The sequence below is a fragment of the Callithrix jacchus genome, chromosome 10 (assembly GCF_049354715.1).
Source record: "Callithrix jacchus isolate 240 chromosome 10, calJac240_pri, whole genome shotgun sequence".
In the NCBI taxonomy this organism is placed as follows: Eukaryota; Metazoa; Chordata; class Mammalia; order Primates; family Cebidae; genus Callithrix; species Callithrix jacchus.
The window spans coordinates 29,925,339-29,947,115 of record NC_133511.1 but is presented as its reverse complement, the minus strand read 5'-3'; the positions used below and the strand labels follow the sequence as shown (position 1 = coordinate 29,947,115).

Here is a 21,777-nt window from a genome sequence, read left to right as displayed (position 1 = left end):
CACCGTCCCCAGAGACAGGTGCCCCAACCAACCATTCTCTACCACTCCACCCAAGTTTTAACTCTGCCTGACACTTGTTTTGTTTTACTGTCTGTTTTTCTCCTATCGTAAGATGAACTCCAGCAGGTACTGTCTGCTTGTGGACCATTTTACTCTGTGACACACAGCAGACACAATAAAACCTGTAGAATAAATGGATACAGACCTCCTAAAGAGGAGGAGGAAGAGGACGTGAGAATTTATATAAAATCAGGTGCTTGAAATAGTCAGAATTAAGGAGGAAAATGGTAACGGGAAATCTAGTCTCTTGCAATTTCACACCCTAGATTTTCTTCCGCTAACAGAGTGAAGGTCAGTGAAACCCAAGGCTCTGTGGCCCACAGCCAGTGCGTCTGTCCTTAGTTCCTCCTTCACCTTGCCATATAAGCTCCAGCGGATTCCAGCCTTCTGAAGCCAGGGTGTGCTAATGCCCCACTGCCCGGGCCTTGCTTCCTTCTCTCTCTCTACTCTTGCCCAGCTTTCACTCCTTAGCCTCTGCAAGAAGCCCCACATGACCTTGACACAAACAGCCAGTACCCACCAATTTCCTCTTGAATTTCTTGGGCTACATAAGGTACTTTGTAGAGCAGAGAGAGGCTTTGGTTCCTTCTTTCTTCAATCACGTGGAGATGTGTCATCACCTGGAAGCACAGTTATGGGGGAGAGGTGTTATGACTGAAAACAACTAGGCCAGGAGGGAACCTGCAGCTGCAACATCAACACAACTTCTGGAAAAACCACTTTACAAAGTATATTCTCTACAGAGTCCTGCAAAGCAACTGCTCAGGGGAGACGTATTAATGCTCATGCCATATTTATTGACTGCTAAAGTATAAGAATATGTTCAGCCTGGGTGTGGTGGCTCATGCCTGTAATGCCAGCACTTTGGGAGGCTGAGACAGGAGAATCACCTTAGCCAAGGAGTTTGAGACCAGCCTGGCCAACATGACAAAACCCTGTCTCTACCAAAAATAAAAATATTAGCCAGGCATAGCTACTTGGGAGGCTGAGGCTGGAGGATCACTTGAGCCCAGGAGGTTTAGGCTACAGTGAGCTATGATTGTGCTACTGCACTCCAGCCTGGGCAACAGAGCAAGATCCTGTCTCCAAAAAAAAAAAACGAATGTGTTCAAACTGTTTAATTCCCTCAGGTGATGTGCAAACTTATCCAAAGAGAGTGCTCCAGGTTAAGAAACAGTTTATTAAAAAATGCTCACTAGCTAGTTATTGATTGGATTTTCATATGAGAAACTTACTACTAATTATATTGAGTTAAAAAAAGAACTCTAATTTGTACAATGCTGAACATTCAGTAAGGTTTTGCTGACTGAAAGAAGGAAAGAGTCAATTTCTACTACTGGTCAGATTAGATGGGATTAAAAAAGACTTAAATTACTGGCTGAAAAGTAGACATGGCAACAGAGGAAACCATTACAGATTTTGCTTAGTGAAGCAAATTGCTTAAATGATTATTGCTATTTTTTGAAAAATTCATGCTGAGGTACGAACCTGATTTTAAGGGAGTGATAAAGAAAAACTCATCTACCATAGCTCACTGCCTTTTCTGAATGCAAAAGTTATAAGGTTATTCATTAAAAAAAAAAAAAAAAAAGCCATTAGAAGTGGTCGCTATTTATACAGCTTTTCAGGATGGAAGTGAAAGGTGACTTGGGCTAGCATCTACCCCCAGTGACATGGCGAGGTGTGATGCTATAGCTCCCACAAGCTTTTCAAGCAAAGTCATCCCTGCCTAGTTAGACCTGCAATTACCAAGCTTTTCCTAAAGACAGTGCTGGAAACCAATGAATTCATTCTGTGGGCTTGAAGCTATTAACGTCAAGTGTTAAATGGAAAGATGCTTTTATTGTAGACTGATGTCTCTCTGACCTTTAAAAGCAAGAATGAAAGCAATTTAATTTTTTTTTTTTTTTGAGACGGAGTTTCGCTCTTGTTACCCAGGCTGGAGTGCAGTGGCGTGATCTTGGCTCACCGCAACCTCCACCTCCTGAGTTCAAGCAATTCTCCTACCTCAGCCTCTCGAATAGCTGGGACTACAGGCGCGCACCACCATGCCCAGCTAATTTTTGTATTTTTAGTAGAGAGGGGGTTTCACCTTGTTGACCAGGATGGTCTCGATCTCGTGACATCGTGATCCACCCGCCTCGGCCTCCCAAAGTGCTGGGATTATAGGCGTGAGCCACTGTGCCCCGCCCAGCAACTTAATTTTATATCTGCCATTCTGTCAATTAAGGAAAGCATAAGAGTGCCTTGAAGGAAAAATGCAAATGGAGCCCATATGCAACACCCAGGGGTTCAGGAAGTGTCGTCCTGCTCCACCTCTCCAGAGGAACAGGGAGCCTCATGAGAGAGGATGCTTCATACACTCACAGAGGACAAGGAACCACAGGGTGGGAGACTGGAAATTAGTGTCCCTTGGCAATAGTATGGGGGTATCTCACACTCATCTCCAGACAGGCAGATATGGCACAAGTTATAACAGGCTGAATATCTGCAACTTTTTCTAGTGTTTAGAAAACACAATAGGGAACAGGCAGAAGGTTAATATAATCCAGCAACTAAGCTTTGCTAGAATTACAGGCTAAGAGCAGACAGTAAGTAGTAGCAGACAGGAGAGCTGGGTTTTCTCCCCAAAGGTAAACACCTTTGGAAGCTTGATCTCACTTGCAGGAATTCTCTATTAATTTAACAGACTGATCAAAATCTCTCCTTCCCTTTGACTCTCACCACACAAAACTGGCTAAAATACAACACAATAATTTAATTTTTCAACAAAACGTTTGGAAAATGTTTAAGTCTTTAAAAAAAAAATCAAGTATACCCAAAAACCCTGAGCCCTCTCAAGATGCATGCAATTTCCATCCAGGCCTCTTGAACTTTCTCCTCTTCTGCTACATCCAGGGTAAAGCTAAGCCTTGAGCTCCAGGCCCACACCAGCATCATGCCTCTTAAAGAGTTTCCAACCCAGCCCCTTTCCACATTCTTCCCACTCTTTAGAAGCCTGAGGTCTTTTATTCCTCAAAAACAACCAGCTTTTGAAGTGAACTCTGTACAACTAAGAACACCTGCTCTAGGCCAGGTGACTCATGTCTGGGAGGCTGAGGTGGGCGATTACCTGAGGCCAGGAGTTCAAGACCAGCCTGGACAACATGGTGAAACCCCATCTCTACTAAAACTACAAAAATTAGCTGGGTGTGATGGTGGGTGCCTTTAATCCCAGCTATTCAGGAGGCTGAGGCAGGAGAATTGCTTGAGCCTGGGAGGTAAAGGTTGCAGTGGGCAGAGATTGTGCCATTGCACTCTAGCCTGGGTGACAGAGCAGGACTCCATCTCAAAAAAAAATTAAAAAAAAAAAAAAAGAAAACCTGCTCTTCACCTTTACAGCTAGCATGTGAGCTACTCAAGGGCACTCAAGGGAGTCAACCTGGCAGCAGCCGGTGCAGAGTCTGGCATGCAGACAGTGACACAGAGACCCCGGCCCCACAGATGAGTGCTCAGCTCCAATAGTTTTCAAAGGCCTTTAGGCACATTACCTTGCCATCTTCACACACAAAGCAGCCATGGGGAAGGAGGGTTTCTGGGCTGACGGGCCAGCACCTATGCAGTAAGTGAGCTCATGTACCCTGGCACCCACACTCAGCACAGCGCTATATTTACAATATGAGAGGAAATCAAGCAAGATCAGTGCCGTTACTATAAGGCCCTCTAGGAAAACTAACAGGCTGAGCTACAAGACTTCCTGGTTTAAATGAAAGCTAGCAATCTTGTCGGCAAGTTCATTTTTATGAATACAAGAAAGTAAAACTCAAGTTAATATATGAACAACACCAATATTAGAAAGAGGAACCAGAAACAAACCTCTGTAGATTAAAGTAAAGCTGGACAAAGCCTAGGAATGTAAACTATACTGCACCAAACAAAAGACCAATTTTTAAGATCTGCTTGATAAATATACCTAGAAAAGGATTTCAAACACTGGTTCCAGCAATACCCTAAATCAGAAAGAAATAATATAAAAGAATTTAGAAATTAAGTACAAAGTGGTTAATATTAAAAAAGTATTAAAAAGATGTTTTAAAAATAGCACCCTTGCAAAAACCAGCTCATGTACCAAATGTCCTCGGAAATCAAAAATCATTTTTTAAGGACTAATAACAAGCACAACTAGCAGTGCTGTTCAACCATTAGTCTAGGCATTATGTCCCCCATTGGAAATGCTTTCAAGGCAACAATTTCTACTGCATCTACTGTACCTGGGATTTCATCTGGGCCGCCTTTTCTGGGTCAACAGCCAACACATGCTGATAATGACGGATGGTATGCAGGCGATCTTTGTTCTCAGCACGGACATAACGCCGTAAGGCCTGGAGAATGCGATGAGGCTGCAAGAGAGAACAGTTGTTTTAATATCCAGAGACTAGAGAATTGAAAACAGGCAGGAAAACAAAAGCTTATATAGTTCACTTAAGAATGTAAAGCTCAGCTAGGCACAAGAATGAAAGCTGCAACTTTGAAAACTTTTTTAGCTTACCAAGTAACAAAAAAACTGTCTGGGTAAAATAGCAAAACTAAGTTCCAAAGTTATATTGGATCTTTAACATTCAGTATTTTTCAGAATCTCCAGCCCACTGTTCTCTTATCTGTCCTTTTTCCTTTCTCAGCCTCTGACACCTGAATTATAAGCTAGGTAGTCTCCTGTGTTGCCCAAAGAGAGAAAACTTTTTTTTTTTTTTTTTTTTTTTAATCCTGCCTCAGGTTTATTTGTACAAATAGCACAGGAGGACCCCAGCCCCATGCAGATGGCAGCCCCAGGGGAGTTACACCAGTCCTTCTGTCCTCGCATTGGCAGACAAAGATATCTATTCTGAAGCCTTTGTAGGGGCCTGGGCACCTTTGAGAGCCTGAGCTGGAACTGAAACTGGAGCTGAAGCCTGGGCCTTGGTTTGATCCTTGGCCTTGGCCTTGACCTTGACCTTTGGCCGGCAGAGCCTGAGCCCCTTGGCAATGCGTGCCCGAGCACGCTTCCCAAGCTTGGGGTGGGCAATGTAGGCAAGTCGATCGAGCTTGCGGCTGACACCCTTTGGGATCTTGGGCTTAACCTCCTTGGGCTTTACGAGGGCCTTGATGGCCTCAGCTCGTGCACTCATGGCCTTGGCATTGTTGGCCTGCATCTTCTTTAGGCCCTTCTTGTTGTGCTTCTTGGCAAAGCGCATGTTCCTCAGGAACTTGGGGTCCACCCCCTTAAGAGACTCGTATCTTTGTGATCGGGGTTTCTTGATACCATTTCTGTGCCATTTTCGGGACTGGTTGTGTGTGGTGTGGTTCTTGGACTTGGCCATGTCTGCACCCAAGCCGCGGTTCCCGAAGCTCCTCAAGAGAGAAAACTTTAACTGGCTTAATTAAGAATACAAATATCCTCCTTCCTAATACTTTCCATCTCCCAAAGCAAGGCAGGTTAGTGTTAAGGGACAAAATAGTTTGAGACCACTCACACAACAGTTTCAGAAGAAATTACTGTACCCCTTTCTTCATCATCTTATTTACAATGTAACTTGTTCCAAAGTCTTCATGAAAAGCACATTTTCATTCTTTGAAAGGAAGTTCAATAACTGGTGATTACCAATTTCCTGAGGTCATCCTTTTCTAGTATAAAACACTTTCACATCACAGATGGTATACATATGCAGGCATAAAGTGATATAATGCTAAGCTTATATACACAGGTATTCGAATGTAATATCTTTTCCTCCCTAATCATCTTTCCTTAGCTTCAGCTTTGCCAGAACTTGTCATACAAATGTCATTTTTACTGACCTGAGTGTCAGGCACTGGTCCCCTACATATACCACATGTCAGGGCAGGCAGAGCTAAGGGTAGGACTCATCAATGATTCGGCTCTGTCTGTGACTCACCCGCGGTGGGTCGGACTGCAAGGCAGCCAAGTAGTTCTCCAGAGCCATCCGGCGGCGGTCGTTCAGCATAGCTTCCACTCGGGCCAGGTGGGTCTCCACCAGCTGCTGCTTCTCACTGGCTGCTTCCTTCTCTAAAGCTTTAACCATGGCTTGGAAGTGCTAAACCAAGACAGCAGGAACCACACACAATTTAAGGCACCAAGAGGAAGCCTAAGCAAGCAACCTTAGACCCCAGTGCTTCTCCTTGTCAGTAACCACACAAGACAGTAACAGGTTTGGAGAGTGGAGCAAGGGTAGGATCAAAGTCTACTTCATTCTACTTTCATTCAATTTCTATCAGGAGAATTATTTCCTCCTTTAAAGAGAGCAAGTTAGCACAGTGGCTCACACCTGTAATCCCTGCACTTTGGGAGGCTGAGGTGGGTGGATCACCTAAGGTCAGGAGTTCGAGACCAGCCTGGCTATATCTACTAAAAATACAAAAAATTAGCCAGGTGTGGTGGTGCGCGCCTGTAATCCCAGCTACTCAGTAGGCTGAGGCAGAGAACTGCTGGAACCCAGGAGGTGGCGGTTGCAGTGAGCCAAGATTGTCCCACTGCACTCCAGCCTGGGTGACAGAGTGACACTCTGTCTCAAAAAAAAAGAGAGCAAGTTAGTGTCAGAGGAACTCCTCAGTATCTGCATAACTGAAAGTGCTAGTGCCTCCAAGCCCAAGGCCTGGTTTCTATAAAAAAAGAAAAACTGTCCTTCCCACATTGCAGCAAGGCACGAACTTTCAAACCTTGAGACCACTGACCAATGGGAGATAGGTGGTAAGTTCTGCTGAAGCATTCCTGTCATTAGGTTTATGCAGAAGTAATTGCAGTTTTTGCCATTACTATCAATAAAATAATAAAGGGCAAGTTATCTGTGAGTATCCCGCCAGGTTACAGGTACAAGTTAAGTCTGCTGAACTTAATTTCCCTAAACAAGATGCACTGGCTTATATAAGAATTAAAACTGTTAGATTTTCTAAGTGATCAATAAAAAAGCAAGGGTTTTTAAAACTGCTTTTTACTAAAGTGTTAACATTAGGAGGAAAGAGATTTCAGCTAAACATAAAATGATATAAGATTTACAGAATCAGTTCTATAAAAAGCAAATCAGTCCTGGAAACCACTATCCCTATTCCTATCAACACTCTTCTACTGAAGGGAAATGCAGTTTGCTGCTACGATTTTAGCTACAGTCTATAAAGTTACAGATGAATTGTACCATTTTATTTTCTATCCTTTGACTTTCAATTAGTCCTAAAAAAGAAACTCAGTACTGCTGAAAAACAAGTCACAGTCTAAGACTGAAAACGGCAGAGGACTTTTGCCAGGAAAGCAGAATTAACAAATGGCAGCTGAGCTAAGATTACCTTCTGGCATGAATTAGGTGTGCTCTGGTGGGGGTTTGGTTTCCTTCTACCGTAGGTGAGCAATACTTAAGGTGAAAAAGAAAAATAGGCCAGTTACAACTTCTTTGTAATGTAAGCCCTCTAAAAAGAGGTGGTATCCAAGTCTAAATTTTGTTGGGAATGTGGCTCTGACCATATTTTCCAATGATCAGGCTGAAAGCTATGTCCCTGGAGAAGGCATCTTACCTGAATCAGAGTCTGCCTCTCAGCTTTAGGGAGGTTCTTAGCTTGAAGTTCTGCCTCTTCCCATTCCTTCTTTACCTAGAACAAAGGTCAAAAACACTGTCAGCCATGATTAATACCCTGAAACAACTCCTCCGTTTTCTGTAATTACTGCCAGATGCTAAGTCTAATAGGAAACTGCAAAAAGGAAACCAATCATATGATCCCTTATTAGCTCAGCATTGTTACTGCCTCAGAAGGTTCTAGGCCTCAACTATCCCCAAATGGAGTCTCAATTCCATGACCTCTTTGTTACATAACCTTGGATAAGTTATTTAAAAGTCTCCGTGCCTTAGTCTCCTCACAAAAAAATTGAGGTTAATACCTACTTTTCAGAGCTGATGTGGATAAAGCAATGAGCACTTTGCAAACTATAAGCCCAACATGGGACTGTGTGGGATTTGGGGTGGAGCTTAGGCCTAGCAAGGCATTCCCTTTTCAATTTTCTTTCAATCCTGAGTAAATCCAGAAGAAAAGCTGCACTTTGGTGCTCCTGCTGCTCTCTAATAACCCTTTTAAAGGAAAAGAAACATCATTAAGACTCAGAACCTTCCACAGACAGCAGTATCTAGCTAGCATGTATTAGTACATGTTTGCTTTCATCTAATATATCTTATGGTTGGTCACCTTGTTCTCATGGCAAATGGTACTAGCTTTCTATTGATAACAGTGATAAAACGTTTCATTCTTTAAAATAAATTTTAAAGCAAGTTAATTGCAAAAAATGAATAAAAATTTTTAAAAAGCAGGTAATAGGTATAGGAGGAAGTGCTCAGCAGAGTGTTTGGGACATGCTAAGTACTCAGAGTGTAATTATATTATTAGCTAGATGCAGGCAGGGAAGGACTAGTCCACCCAGAAGGCAGCTCCACTGACTCACTCTCTCCTGCCTTACCAGTCCTTACACATCAGCATGACAATCTAGGGAGAAGGTATCACTTTTCTTCAGCTATGAGAACCATGCTACCCAAAGCCAAGCGCCATGAAGATGAAGGAACTGTCAAGGTTTACCCTGTCCATTCGGTTGCGGTGCCGAATCTCCAGCTGCTCCTTAGCCTTCTGGAAGCGAGCATGCTCATTGTCATCTGCAGAGGTCTCGAAATACACATCAACATCATTGGTTGGCAGAGGAGTTGGGGGAACTGAAACAAAATTACAGAGGAAGTTCTCTTTGGGATCAGGTGCACTGGTGCTCTAGGAAGAAAATCCAGCTCAGGACCTGCAGGATGGACTCAATTTGTCTTGTGGCATTCTCTTAAGTGCAGGGTGCTGCTATCTGCCAAGACTTCACTTGGTTAGATTACAGTGGGCAATCTTCCTTACACAGTATTCATCAACCGTGTCAGCCCACAGGAATACAGCAATTTACTGGCAACTTCAGCACCAATAGAGGCATCTACTTAGGATCTCAGGGTTGAAAAAGAGGTGGTTTCTTCTCTACCTTCCCTTCAGTGCTTGAACCCTGGACACCTGAACAATAGCTACCCTTTGTTCATGTACTTGCGGGACCTCTGCCTGGAGGCAAAGCCCTCCAGGCAGAGGTCCCGCAAGTACATGAACACACTGCCCCTCTGAGGCAAACCTCATCCAACTGATAGCATCTGAACAGAGACAAAGGCAGAAATCAGATCCTGTAGAGGCACTTTTATGCAATTCCCTATTTTTAAAGAAATTTATTACTCAGGTACCCCAGCTCTTCTGGCTATCCTTGGGCCATAATTTACAATGGAAAACAGGCTCAACTGAATGTTCTTTGCACACAGGCTGGGTAGGAAAAGTCCAAAACACTCCAGCTATAATTTTGAGTTTTCGGTATCACTGAAGGACTCTTAGCCCCATCATCAGTGACAGAACCAAAAAGGATAAAACTAAGTTGCTCGATTTAACAAGGACACCTTTCACCAATAGGAAGATAGGGCTTTTTGATCCATGACACTGACCATTCGGCCTTCCCAAGCGTTACCCTGAGTACAGGCCCACTGGAGCACCCTCCACTGCCAAATGGGCATAATCTCTTACGGGGCCCAGGCAGGTGAGTCTCTGCACAATGGAACTTAGCCTGATAAGGGAAAGGACTGAGATGACAAATTTACTCAGTCAGCCTCTCAAAACATACCTAAGATAACACTTATTAGCCTAATTTCATGCAAGATTTCCCAGGCTGGTGTGAACTTTCTTGATAGATTGTGACACAATTTTAGAGCAAGTAGAGAGTGAATGCCAAGGTCCGACTGACTTTTAATTTAGAAGCCAATCTAGAATTGCATCATTTTAATACATTAAAGCAACTGTGTAACTGATCAGTATAGCTACAAATTAGCCAGCCAATTCAAGTTTTTCTGTTGGAAGCATCTTTTATTTGTCCCTTTTTTTAAGACTTAAAAACTACAACTAAAGTCATGAAGAATATGAGTCCTACACAAGTTTAAAAAGGATCTCAATATCCCACTTTCACATAAATTAAATTAGAATCTGTAACTTAGTAAACACCATTCCCCAAGATACTCAGTTCAGTGAAGGAATATTTCAAGCACTGCAGTCCATCACGTGGATCAGCGACACATGCCTGTGCTGTAAGGGCCTGAGTGCTGGAGATGAAGCATTTGGTTCATACAGCTGGGCTGGATAAAGGTAACAGCAAACACAGGCTGCTCTCACCCTCCCTGGGACCAGAGTGGTGAGGACAGCCGGCCAGAGGGCTTTGTTCTAAAGACACCCTCTGTCCTTGTGAATTACTCACTCACAAAGCCAGCACATTCGCCAGCCTCAGCCCCTTCAAAGAAGAACAAAAACGTTACCACTGGAAGGCAACCTGATGCTTCTCGACCTGCAAAGCTCTCCAGGCAGAGGTCCCACAAGTACATGAACACGTTGCTCCTCCAAGGCAAACCTCATCCAAGCCACAGCAAATGGGAGCTTTACAGACCCGCCACTCCATCATGTCTCACACCACTACCTAGCTGACCCTTCAGGCAGAGACTACCACCTCCATACTCCGTGAAATTCCTCAGGCTTCGATCCAGGTTTTACAAAGTAGTAAGTATCACGATAATTTCTATCTCTAAATCTTTCCTGAATATGCAAAATTTATTCACCAAGGTTCCCTAAGGACTCCTTTTATTTCACCTTTCAACGATTATCAAATAAAAACAGCTTTCCTGGATTTGGAAGGGAAGCACTCAAAGCATTACCATATCACATCAAGATTTGAAAGATCTTTTGGTAGAAGGAAGAGAGAACATGATGGCATTTGAATGAAAAACCATCAGAAGCTATAGCCAAATCCTTTATAGCAAATTATTATTCCAACAAATTCCAAGGTAGGAACCAAGGAAAACTGCCTGGCCTGAGGATTTTCCTAATTAGTGCTGCAAGGTGAGAGAATAAAGGTCTTAATGAGAAAAAGGAGTAGCCATGGAGAAAAGGGAAACCTCCTACCAACGTCCAGCATAAACCCAATTCAACCGAACCACAGAACTTCCTGTCAGACCAAAGCACACACCAAATGAAATCCTCTCACTTCCTAGAGCTCTGTGTGACCTGGTGTTGTAAAATACTGGAGAAACAGAGTGAGTCACTACCACTTGGCTGCCAGCTCTCTCTAGAGTGCATTATGCAAGATATTTCAATATTCTAGACTGCCCAAAGTACTCCACTGTCACTCCTCTCAAGAGCAGGCATCCTCTGAGCTGGCATACAGCACAGGGGTTAGTGACAGGGCAGTTCAAAGACAGGAACGTTTGGTGCCTCTGAGCTAGAGCCAGCCCGGGGCATGGCTGCCTTCCCCATTGACACTACAGTGACCCAGGAGCCTGCAGACTCCAAGGCCAGATGAGAAAGGACAAGCCCCCGGTCATGCCGCCCGCTATACCAAGACGGGTACACACCACCACCACCAAGCAGCACCAGACACACGGTGAGCACAGGACACGAAAACTGAGCTTACCACTGCTGGCAGGAGAGCAAAGCCTAGATCTAAGAAAGCACAAAGATGAGGGGAGGACAACCGACAGTAAACACCCGAGTGGGCAGGGACACCACAGAGATGCGGCCACGAGGACGGCAGGGAGACGGACGCCGGACAGGACGGTACTGCCGCACAGGGCCAGTGTGAGGCGGGACTTACTCATCGCTTTACACACAGCCATACAATAATCCTCAGACTCAAAATTGTTCCTGTTGCCGCCGCAGCCGCCATATATAAAGCGCACGCACTTTCCCTTGGAGAGGTCGAAGTACCAACGAGGCATCACGGCCCGGCAGGGCCCCGTCATCGCCTCCTGGGAGCAGACAGCTGTGTGAAAATGGTCAGAGTGTCAGCAGGACAGAGGCAGTGATGTCAAATGCTTCAAAATGCTACAGGCCAGCAAGCCGGGGGATGGGTTGTGGGAGGCCCAAGATGGGACGGAGCCCAGAGGCCCTGGCTGGCCGAGTGCACCAGCTTAGGCCAGCCTTGCTGAGGACAAGTTGCTTCCCCATGGAGTAGAGACTTTTAGAAACTGGGATAAATATTTTTTTAGCACCCTCTGGAGTCTAGATCCAAGTTTAGACTGACATAGAGGAATTCCTTATCTCATAGCTTTGTCAGCCTTGCATTTCTGATCTGCTCACTGGAGATATTTGCCTAGTTTGTCTATTCTGGTAGTTTCAAGGACCAACAGGGACAATGTGAGCGGAAAGACTTTTTAAAGTGGTGACACCCATAGTAAAGAATAAAGCACCTAGAACGGACAAGTGTTTCCCATTTTTATGTTCTCTAAGGCAAACTGTAAACTTCTCAACTGATTAAGTAATTTCCTGCCACTCGGGTCCCAAATAATTCTTCAGATCTTAACTGGTTTCAAATATACAATCCGCAGGAGGCTGCATGTAAAAGGCTCTGGAACTACTGCAACCTTTTCTTGTTTCAATTGGCAAGATGAAAAAAACTTCAGGTCCCAATCTGTTACCAGCAGGTCAATAAATTTCACCCTCCCAACTACAAACATCTGGGCAAATAGGGCAGCCTATTTAGAACAGACTGGAACGCACGCAGGAAAAGAAAAACTGAGAAAGTCATTTCTATTCTAGAAGGCCAGGACTTGAGAAGTATCAAAGAGGGGAGCTCCCCTTGGGGAGGGAACGTTTTAGGCTGAACATGGAAGAATCCTACTGAAGGGTGGACTACATTGTCTCTATTACTCTCCAGACTCTATTCTCTAATTCAATCCTACAGCTCTCCCTGAATGTGCCTGCCTGCCTACTTTGCTAAGATGGCACCATCATTGCACTGGAGAACTGAACTCATCTTCAGTGCAGAGATACCACACCTTTCCTTCTGTGACTGACTTACCTGTAACTGATGCAATGCAAAAGTCTAAGTGAATAATTACCACGTGGATTTCAAAGCCACAGCTCTATATGGGGTTACCTTTGACGTCGTGAGTAATTTCCTTGTCTGACATGGTGCCATCGCTGCTGGGCTCAGTAGGGTTCTCCTCATTGTAGTCATCCCCTTTAAAGGTGTCATAGTAGTAATCTCGGTCTTCCACCACTTCCTCCCCTTCTTCCTCATCCTCATCATCCTCATCCACAGCTGCTTCTGTGAAGTCTTCTAGATCTGCTTCAGTAGGAAATTCACTGAAGGCCAAAATAGAAAAAAGGAAGGTTAATAACTCCTATGCACAAAGCACAACAATGGGTCCCTTCCCTATTCTGAAACACAAAAACAGAGGCAGGAAATAAGCTCAACACACATTTCACTGTACGACTAAGGCCCTGAGCCCAGCTACATCAGCAAAAGGGAAGTATTTGTGAACATCTGAATCTGATCACAATAAAACAGTGAGACAAATCCAAATTCAGGGATATTATGTTAAACAAATGGTATGGACGCTTAAAAGAAAAATCATAGTAACCTGCAGAAAACAATGCAGCCCAGAATGACGTAAACACAGAAGTCACAGATACTCCTGTGATGAGCAGTGGCTAGAATGAAATGCAAGCTTGATCAACTGTAGCAGAACAAGGGAATGCCCAGCTTATCCAGAAGTGAGGGACTAGCAGCCAGCAGCCATCTTTACAGAAGGGCTAACAAAAAGGCAAAGCGGCGTCATGGCTCAAAGTTGAAAAGTTACCTTTTATAAACATCATAGTCTTCCTCTTCCTCTTCCTCTTCCTCTTCCTCCTCCTCCTCCTCCTCCTCTTCCTCCTCCTCCTCTTCTTTTGACACGGATCCAGTAATCTTTGTCTGAGGGCAGCACACATATTCAGTACCATGGAACTGGTCTACCCCACATGGGAGCAGCATGCCGTAGCTATATAAAGTCATTCCCTGAGTCAGACATGCCTAAAAGAAACCCAAAGACCACATCAGAACATACTCCAGAGAAAATGTGAACAAATACACCCTGATCTCTAGCCTCATCCAAAAGAAACCCTATCAAATCACTTAGCAATGCTTTGTCTTATGAACACATACATTTTCTGTCAAAAAATTATAATATTATTCTAAGATTTATAAATTTTAATTTACAATGGTGAAACAAGATCTGGTCCAAAAATACTAAAATCCCAAATATGGAAAAAAGAAAGGAAAAGATCATTTTTTCTAATAATGACCAATGCCAGTTGAAGGTGATCAATGTTAATTTATTTTCGTCACTGGTGTGAGCACCACTTCAGTATTTGACCAAAGGAAGATTACTGACCAAAGAGCCAACCTAATTAACAAGAAAGGGCATTTCTCACCACCAGAAAAGTGAGATGGCATGCAACCCTGCCTGTGCACACATCCAGACCCGTATTTTCTATATTTGGCGATTTCCATGCAGGCCTTAGGGTTGGGATGGTTTCCTGGGAGCCTCACCAGCAGCATACAGTATTCTCACTCAGCCACCTCCTTAATATCCTCAACTTCAGGAGCTGGTCTGTCAATGCTGAACTCTCCTATACAAATACCTACTCCTCTCCCAAATATTTCTAACTTACAAGATAGAATTGTAAATCTTGAGGAGATAAGGGGGAAACAAAATTAACTTAAAAGCATGGTGAGATTGCAGAAAAGTGCTACCTTCTCTCCTAATAGACACAACAGCAGCTGACTTTTCCCCCTGAGTTCTCTTACCTCTTTGACTACCGTGTGCCAGTGCTGGTGATTCTCGCACACCTCCATCCGCTCTTTGTGGGAAAACTGGCACTTTTCTGGAACTAGCAGAACATCACTTACAAATTCACCCACTGGAAAAGAGAAACCTTTGTCAGAGTAGATCTGACCATGATTCCAAGTGAAAACGCCCCTCGCTGAAGTTTATGATGACAGTTTACACAGCCAGGAGCAGTCTAATGTATATGAGCAGATGCACATCTTGTACCTTTAAAGGCTGACTGCACATTAGAGCTCTAGCCAAGCAGCCACAAGAAGTCACCAATCTGTCAGAGCCATGATGCCAGGGAACTTTTAAAAGCCCCCCGACTGCAGTCCCTTGCAGTCCCACTACAGGGCTACGCAACCTGCAGTACGATCACCTCCACTCCCACCTCAAACACATGCAGCTACTCTCCCCCCATGGCTCTGGCTTCCTTATTTCTGCACACACCTCTTCCAATCAAATGCCCAAGAAACTAAAACTGGGTGTTCTACTGAAGCACAGATGAATCTTAACTTTAGACAAACCATGATGTAATAATTGAATCCAGTAGGATAATCAATGAATGATTAGTTACAAAGGGGCAAAGGTGCCTTTATAGCGGGAAGCTTTGGCAAAACTACCTTAGCCAGATAACCAGCTTAACATCACTGATAATGAACAAACCAGAACGTGTAAATGGACGATATCACCTACAGAGTATTTCTACAAAAATATGTATCATTTGAATCTAATCATGATAAAACAATAACACAAATCCAAATTCAGGGATATTATGCTAAACAAATGGCATGGACTCGTAAAAAGTATCATTGTCATGAAAGTTTTTTGTTTTTAAAGAAAGACTAGGGAATTATTCTAGATGAAATGTAGTATGTGATCCTTTTAAAAAAGAAGTTATAAAGAACACTATTTGGACACTTAGGAAACTTTCCAAAACCTGATGACTGTATTGTCATTATACAGGAGAATATCCCTAGCTCATAAAGAAACCAGCTGAAATACTTAGAAATGAACTATCATAATGTCCCAACTTACTTTCAAATGGTTTAGCAACACAAAAATATATGTAAGATTCAGAGAGAGAAAAACAGGAAAAATTGGAGAATTTAGGTAAAGGGTATATAGGTATTCACTATTACGTTTTCTAAACTTGTCCCAAAAAGTTGGGAGAAAGATACACATAGCTGTTTATTTACAGGAAGAAAAAAAAAAGGTTATCTCATTTGTTTCCAAATAATCAGGGGTGTCAGGGAGTGGGCCCACAGAAGGAGAAAGAATGGCTCATGAACTGATGATGGTTATACAGCTGGGCAATCAGTACTTGAGGGTGAATGGTATCATTGTCTCTGTTTGGCCATGTTTGTAACTTGTCACAATAAAAAGTAAGAAACATATAACATACACATCACTGGATAATCACCCTGAGACTCTGATTCAGTAGTGTAAGGTAAGGCACAGTAATCTGCACTGCACATCCATCTGCCATGTGATCCACACAGTGGAGAGGGAGAGAAAGAGAGGGAGATAAATGTGCTTATCCCAGGGAAGATGCAGGAAGCAGTGGCAGGGAGAAGCAGCAGGTAGGCTAACCTCTGAGGTTAAGAGGGAAACCCCTGAAAATATCATGAGAAAGTAATGAGGTCTAAGAAAGAGCTTAGGGCTCAGCTAGTGGGAAGTCTACACAGAACCACCCCAGCCTTGCCCTCATGGTTGGGTCTCTCAGGATCCTCTACCTTGGGCCTCGGGCAAAAGCACTGAAGTTGGTCTTTCTATTGCCCCAGTGGTAAGAGAAAGGGAGTTGCTTATCTAGTAAGTAGGGGAAGGTGGGCTCCTGATACGACAAGCTACAGCAATGTAACAGTCCCCCCACATGAAAACAGCATTACAAATGGTAGTCAGGTTTCTCTGCGCTGCTAGCACACGGACTCTGAGATCAAATAGCTCAATATAACACTGAAGCAGGAATGCAAAGGTGAGCTTAACACACTGCTGCCCCTTGAGGACCCCAAAAGCTCTAGGGGAGGCAGGACCTGTATACAAGCTTTAGCAATCAACTAGACTTATAATCGTTGCTTAAAAACAGCAAAAACATGAATGGTAAGCTAGAATCTGCCTCTACAGGGACAAATAACCCTGATACTCAATCTAAGTAGAAATTACTTAAATTCTGACATCCAACCACCAACTCACATGGTTTAGTGTGATTGTTCTGAATTAACTAGGCTGTTTCTGTATTTGTTCATTCATGACAAGAAGCAACAACCATGTATACATAAGGAAAAGTATATGCAGGGCTGAATGCCAGGGTTCAATCTCAGCACTGTCATTCACTAGTAGAGTGATCTTAGCCAAGTTACTTAACCTCCCAGTTCCTCGGCTTCTTTATCTTGTGGGGACTAAATGATATCTATACAACATAAGAAAAGCTTAGAACAGAAACTATTGTTCCACATTTACGTTCCTCGTTAAAAAAAACCAAACTGGTCTCTCTCTTCCCACCGCCCAAGATGCTGAAAGGAAAGAAGGCCAAGGGGAATAAGGTGGCTCTGGCCCCTGCTGTAGTGAAGAAGCAGGAGGCTAAGAAAGTGGTGAATCCCCTGTTTGAGAAAAGGCCTAAGAATTCTGGCACTGGACAGGACAACCAGCCCAAAAGAGATCTTACCCACTTTGTGAAATGGTGGCCCCACTATATCAGGTTGCAGCGGCAGAGAGCCATTCTCCATAAGCGGTTGAAAGTGCCTCCTGCAATTAACCAATTCACCCAGGCTCTGGACCGCCAAACAGCTACTCAGCTGCTTAAGGTGGCCCACAAGTATAGACCAGAGACAAAGCAAGAGAAAAAGCAGAAGCTGTTGGCCCAGGCCAAGAAAAAAGTGGCTGGCAAAGGGGACGTCCTCACTAAGAGACCACCTGTCTTTCAAGCAGGAGTTAACACCGTCACCACCTTGGTGGAGAACAAGAAAGCTCAGCTGGTGGTGAATGCACACAACGTGGATCCCATTGAGCTGGCTGTCTTCTTGCCAGCTCTGTGTCATAAAATGGGAGTCCCTTACTGCATTATCAAGGGGAAGGTAAGACTGGGACGTCTAGTCCACAGGAAGACCTGCACCACTGCCCCCTTCACACAGGTTAACTCGGAAGACAAAGGTGTTTTGGCTAAGCTGGTGGAAGCTATCCGCACCAATTACCATGACAGATATGATGAGATCCACTGTCACTGGGGAGGCAATGTCCTGGGTCCCAAGTCTGTGGCTCGCATTACCACGCTTGAAAAGGCAAAGGCTAAAGAACTTGCCACGAAACTGGGTTAAATGTACACTGTTGAGTTTTCTGTACATAAAAATAATTAAAACAATACAAATTTTCCTTAAAAAAAAAAAAACAAACTGACACACGGTAGGCATTATTGATGTTAATGTTACTGTGAAGTCTTGAGTAACTCACTTTATGCAAACTATACAGCCATACTCGTAAAAGCAATCCATAGTTAAGCAACAGTTAATGCACTTTAATTTGTAAAATCTCACTTTTAAATGTACAATTTATAACATCAAAAAAAATTTAAAGCAGCAAGTTCACTACTGATCCATATTCTATAGAAACACTACAACTTTTTTTTTTTTTTTTTTGAGAAGGAGTCTCACTCTGTTGCCCAGGCTGGAGTGCAGTGGTGCAATCTCAGCTCGCTGCAACCTCTGCTTCCTGGGTTCAAGTGATTCTCCTGCCTCAGCCTCCCCAGTAGCTGGGACTACAGGCACACGCCACCACGCCCAGCTAATTCTTAATATTTTTAGTAGAGACGGGGTTTCACCGTGTTAGCCAGGATGGTCTCGATCTCCTGACCTTGTGATCTGCCTGCCTCAGCCTCCCAAAGTGCTGGGATTACAGGTGTGAGCCACTGTGCCTGGTCAGAAACACTACAACTTTTGACTAAATCTATGTAACACCTTGCATAAACTCCAAAACGATGCAAAGTAAAAGCAAGTTGTAAAAGGTCAGGTGTAGTAGTTGCCATCAATGTAAATTTTAAAACACAAAAATATTGTTTATAGAGGCATGTGAATGTTGCAAAAGAAATGAGTTCGAGACCAGCCTGGCCAACATGGTGAAACCCCATCTCTACTAAAAATACAAAAATTAGCCGAGCATGGTGGTACATGTCTGTAAACCAAGCTACTCCAGAGGTTGAGGCAGGAGAATAGCCTGAACCCTGAGGCAGAGGTTACAGTGACCCAAGATTGTGCCACTGCACTCTAGCCTGGGTGAAAGAGTGAGACTCCATCTCAAGAAAACAAACAAAAAAAAAAACAGATGGCTATGAAGCAAACATGACAGAACATTGAAGAACTTAAATCTGGTTGGTGAGTATATGAGCAGCCATCACATTACATTTTATCTTTGCAGGATGCTTGGTATAATACTTCAGAACTAAAAGTTTAACATCAAAATCTTTCTGGAAATGACAGAAATTGAATAAAATAATTAATTCCATGTTAAACTATAAAGTTATATACCTATATATTAGACAGGTATATATTAAAATTATATACCTATATACCTATATTATATAAACTATAAAATTATAGTTTATAATTTTATAAACTATAAAGTTATATATATATATATATATATATATATTTTCTTTTTTTTAATAGTACTCATTGATTCAACAATTCCAGTTCTAAAAATATATCCTAAGGATGCCTGGATGCAGTGACTCACACCTGTAATCCCAGTACTTTTGGAGGCTGAGGCAGGTGGATCACCTAAGATAAGGAGTTTGAGACCAGCCTGGCCAACATGGTGAAACCCCGTCTCTACTAAAAATAGTAAAAATTAGCTGAGCGTGGTGGCGAACGCCTGTAATCTCAGCTGTGGGGGGTGGGGGCAAAGAGCAGTGAGCCAAGATCATGCCACTGCACTCCAGCCTGGGCAACAGAGATCCTGTCTCAAAAAAAAGAAAAGAAAAAAATATATATACACAAACCCTAAGGAATTGTCTAGGTGACAAGTGAATTAAAATCTTCATTAGTGTTATCAATATCAAAAACTAGAACAAACCTAATGTCCATCAAGAGGGAATTAATTAAATGATCCATATATACAACATGATACTATGCGGTTACAAGAAATATGGCTTATGTGTATATACAACATGGACAAATTTCCATGGTGGTTTAGTAATTTTTTAAATCACTGAACAAACAAACAAAAGCAAACATACCGCCTATCTCTAACCCCTTCTTCAGGCTCGTACTTAAGGCCAACTTTATCTTTTTTTTTTTTTCCAACTTTGTCTTTTATTCAAAGATGTATGTATCCCTTAAAGTAGCACATAATAATAAAAGCTCAATAAATGTCAAATAAAAATAGAACTAAAAAATAAACGGGAGCATACGTAGTAAAATCACATTTACGGGAAAAAAAAACATTTAAAAGCATACACATTTCCAGGTGTATCCAAAGAAAAAAACTGTCATCTATACACCAAAATGTTAATCACAGTTAACTTGGTAAAGAAACTGGAAATAAAATTGTTTTCGTCCCTTTCCCCCACTGCAAACCTCTTTTATTGAAAAATAAACCCCTTTTTAAAAAGTAAACTGAAAGAGGAAACACATTTAAAACCCAGTATCCGCTCTCTTATCATTTCATTGCTACTCTTTGCCTTTGCTACAATTTTTTTATCAGAAGCTCTTAGGAAAAAAAAATTTACCTAAGCAGATCAGTATTACTGTTTTATAGAACACTGAAAATGGTTTGCTCTCACTTTAATAGTTTATATCCAAGTTCATAACATCCTCAATTTAATCAGCGGAGTATAATATAATTGCCACAATTTCCTAAGTCACTGGACAAACATAAAGCTCTATTGTTTTTGCTGATGGATAAATATGGCAATATAGCAAAACCTAACCCATACAATATTCATTTAAGCTGCAGTCAGAATTTATCTCCAATTCCCTGTGATTCAGCTTTTCTTTCCTACTACTCTCCAGCAGTGCTGTGGCAGCCACCCAGGTTTTAGAGCTTTTTCAGAGTTGCTGAAATTCCTTTCAGAATATAAATAACAAAGGCTGTTTACCTACTTGAGGAAGCCACCACACCAACACCAATGCCTACAAGTAAATCTACTACATACCCTGATCTGACTATTAAGCACTGTATGCCTGTATCAAAATATCTTGAGTACCCCATAGATACCTACTATGTACCCACAAAAACTAAAAAATAAAAATATAAAATAAATTTACTGCAAAAACACTCTCCAGGTGGAAACAGGAAAACCATGTAATTTAGGGAGCTGGTGGAAGCTGTACCCAGGTGGGAGAAAACAGCTTTACTTAACGGGGCCTGGTGGTTGCCTGAGGTATGTTTCAGGGAAAACAGGGTTCAGAGAAGTCAAGGATCCAGACTACCACTCATGAGTGCAACATTCACCTTGCACAGGAATAGGGTGAACTGTCGATGGGCTGTCATGAACTCAAAGGCTAGAAAGACTTGTAAAGGGACACCTGCAATGGATAAGTGAGCTACGCCAACAGACCAAGGTACGAATGCAAAAGAAAGCACCTCAAAGCTGCCAAAACCCGTTTTGATTTCTAAGTAGTTATTAAATCAGAACTTGTTTAGTAGTTTTCATATCACAGTAACACTACCTGTCCAAAAATAACCAAAAACAAAAAGCAAATCACCTAAGACCCAGATCTTGGTTTCTAAATAGCATTCCCCACTGAAAGAAACCATGGTGTCTTAGAGAAAACAGACTCCAGGGATGGAATAGGAAAAATACAGAATGGGCCTGGAGCATCTTTTGTATCAGAAAGTAAAGTTCTCAAAGTTTAATGATAAGGATATCTTAAACGGACACAGGAACCAGTATAAAGGGGCCCCCACTGGCCAAATGCAGACAATGTGTACATAATAAAACAAATGAATGCAGACACCATCTTGGCCAGATGATGAGACAAACTGACAATGCACAACTCCTACTATGATGCAGTGAGAACACTTC

The 21,777-nt window shown here is 42.6% G+C and overlaps 1 protein-coding gene and 1 pseudogene across 4 annotated transcripts in view; one reads left to right on the top strand and one right to left on the bottom strand.

The window, feature by feature from the left end:
• APLP2 (amyloid beta precursor like protein 2) overlaps positions 1-21,777 on the bottom strand; it is a 71,743-nt gene that overhangs the window by 10,298 nt on the left and 39,668 nt on the right. For 2 of the 4 annotated variants that reach the window (XM_002754583.6, XM_009007115.4), the window contains exons 4-12: positions 14,738-14,850; positions 13,749-13,960; positions 13,043-13,251; positions 11,759-11,926; positions 8,644-8,774; positions 7,597-7,671; positions 5,970-6,128; positions 4,311-4,439; positions 581-680 (exon numbers count right to left, since the gene is read on the bottom strand). In XM_002754583.6, the coding sequence (XP_002754629.3) occupies positions 581-680; positions 4,311-4,439; positions 5,970-6,128; positions 7,597-7,671; positions 8,644-8,774; positions 11,759-11,926; positions 13,043-13,251; positions 13,749-13,960; positions 14,738-14,850 (1,296 nt within the window). The remainder of the gene's footprint in view (positions 1-580; positions 681-4,310; positions 4,440-5,969; positions 6,129-7,596; positions 7,672-8,643; positions 8,775-11,758; positions 11,927-13,042; positions 13,252-13,748; positions 13,961-14,737; positions 14,851-21,777) is intronic. The other 2 variants (XM_009007116.4, XM_009007117.4) reach the window with 1 other exon arrangement.
• LOC108593752 (large ribosomal subunit protein eL8 pseudogene) lies at positions 17,270-18,073 on the top strand (annotated as a pseudogene).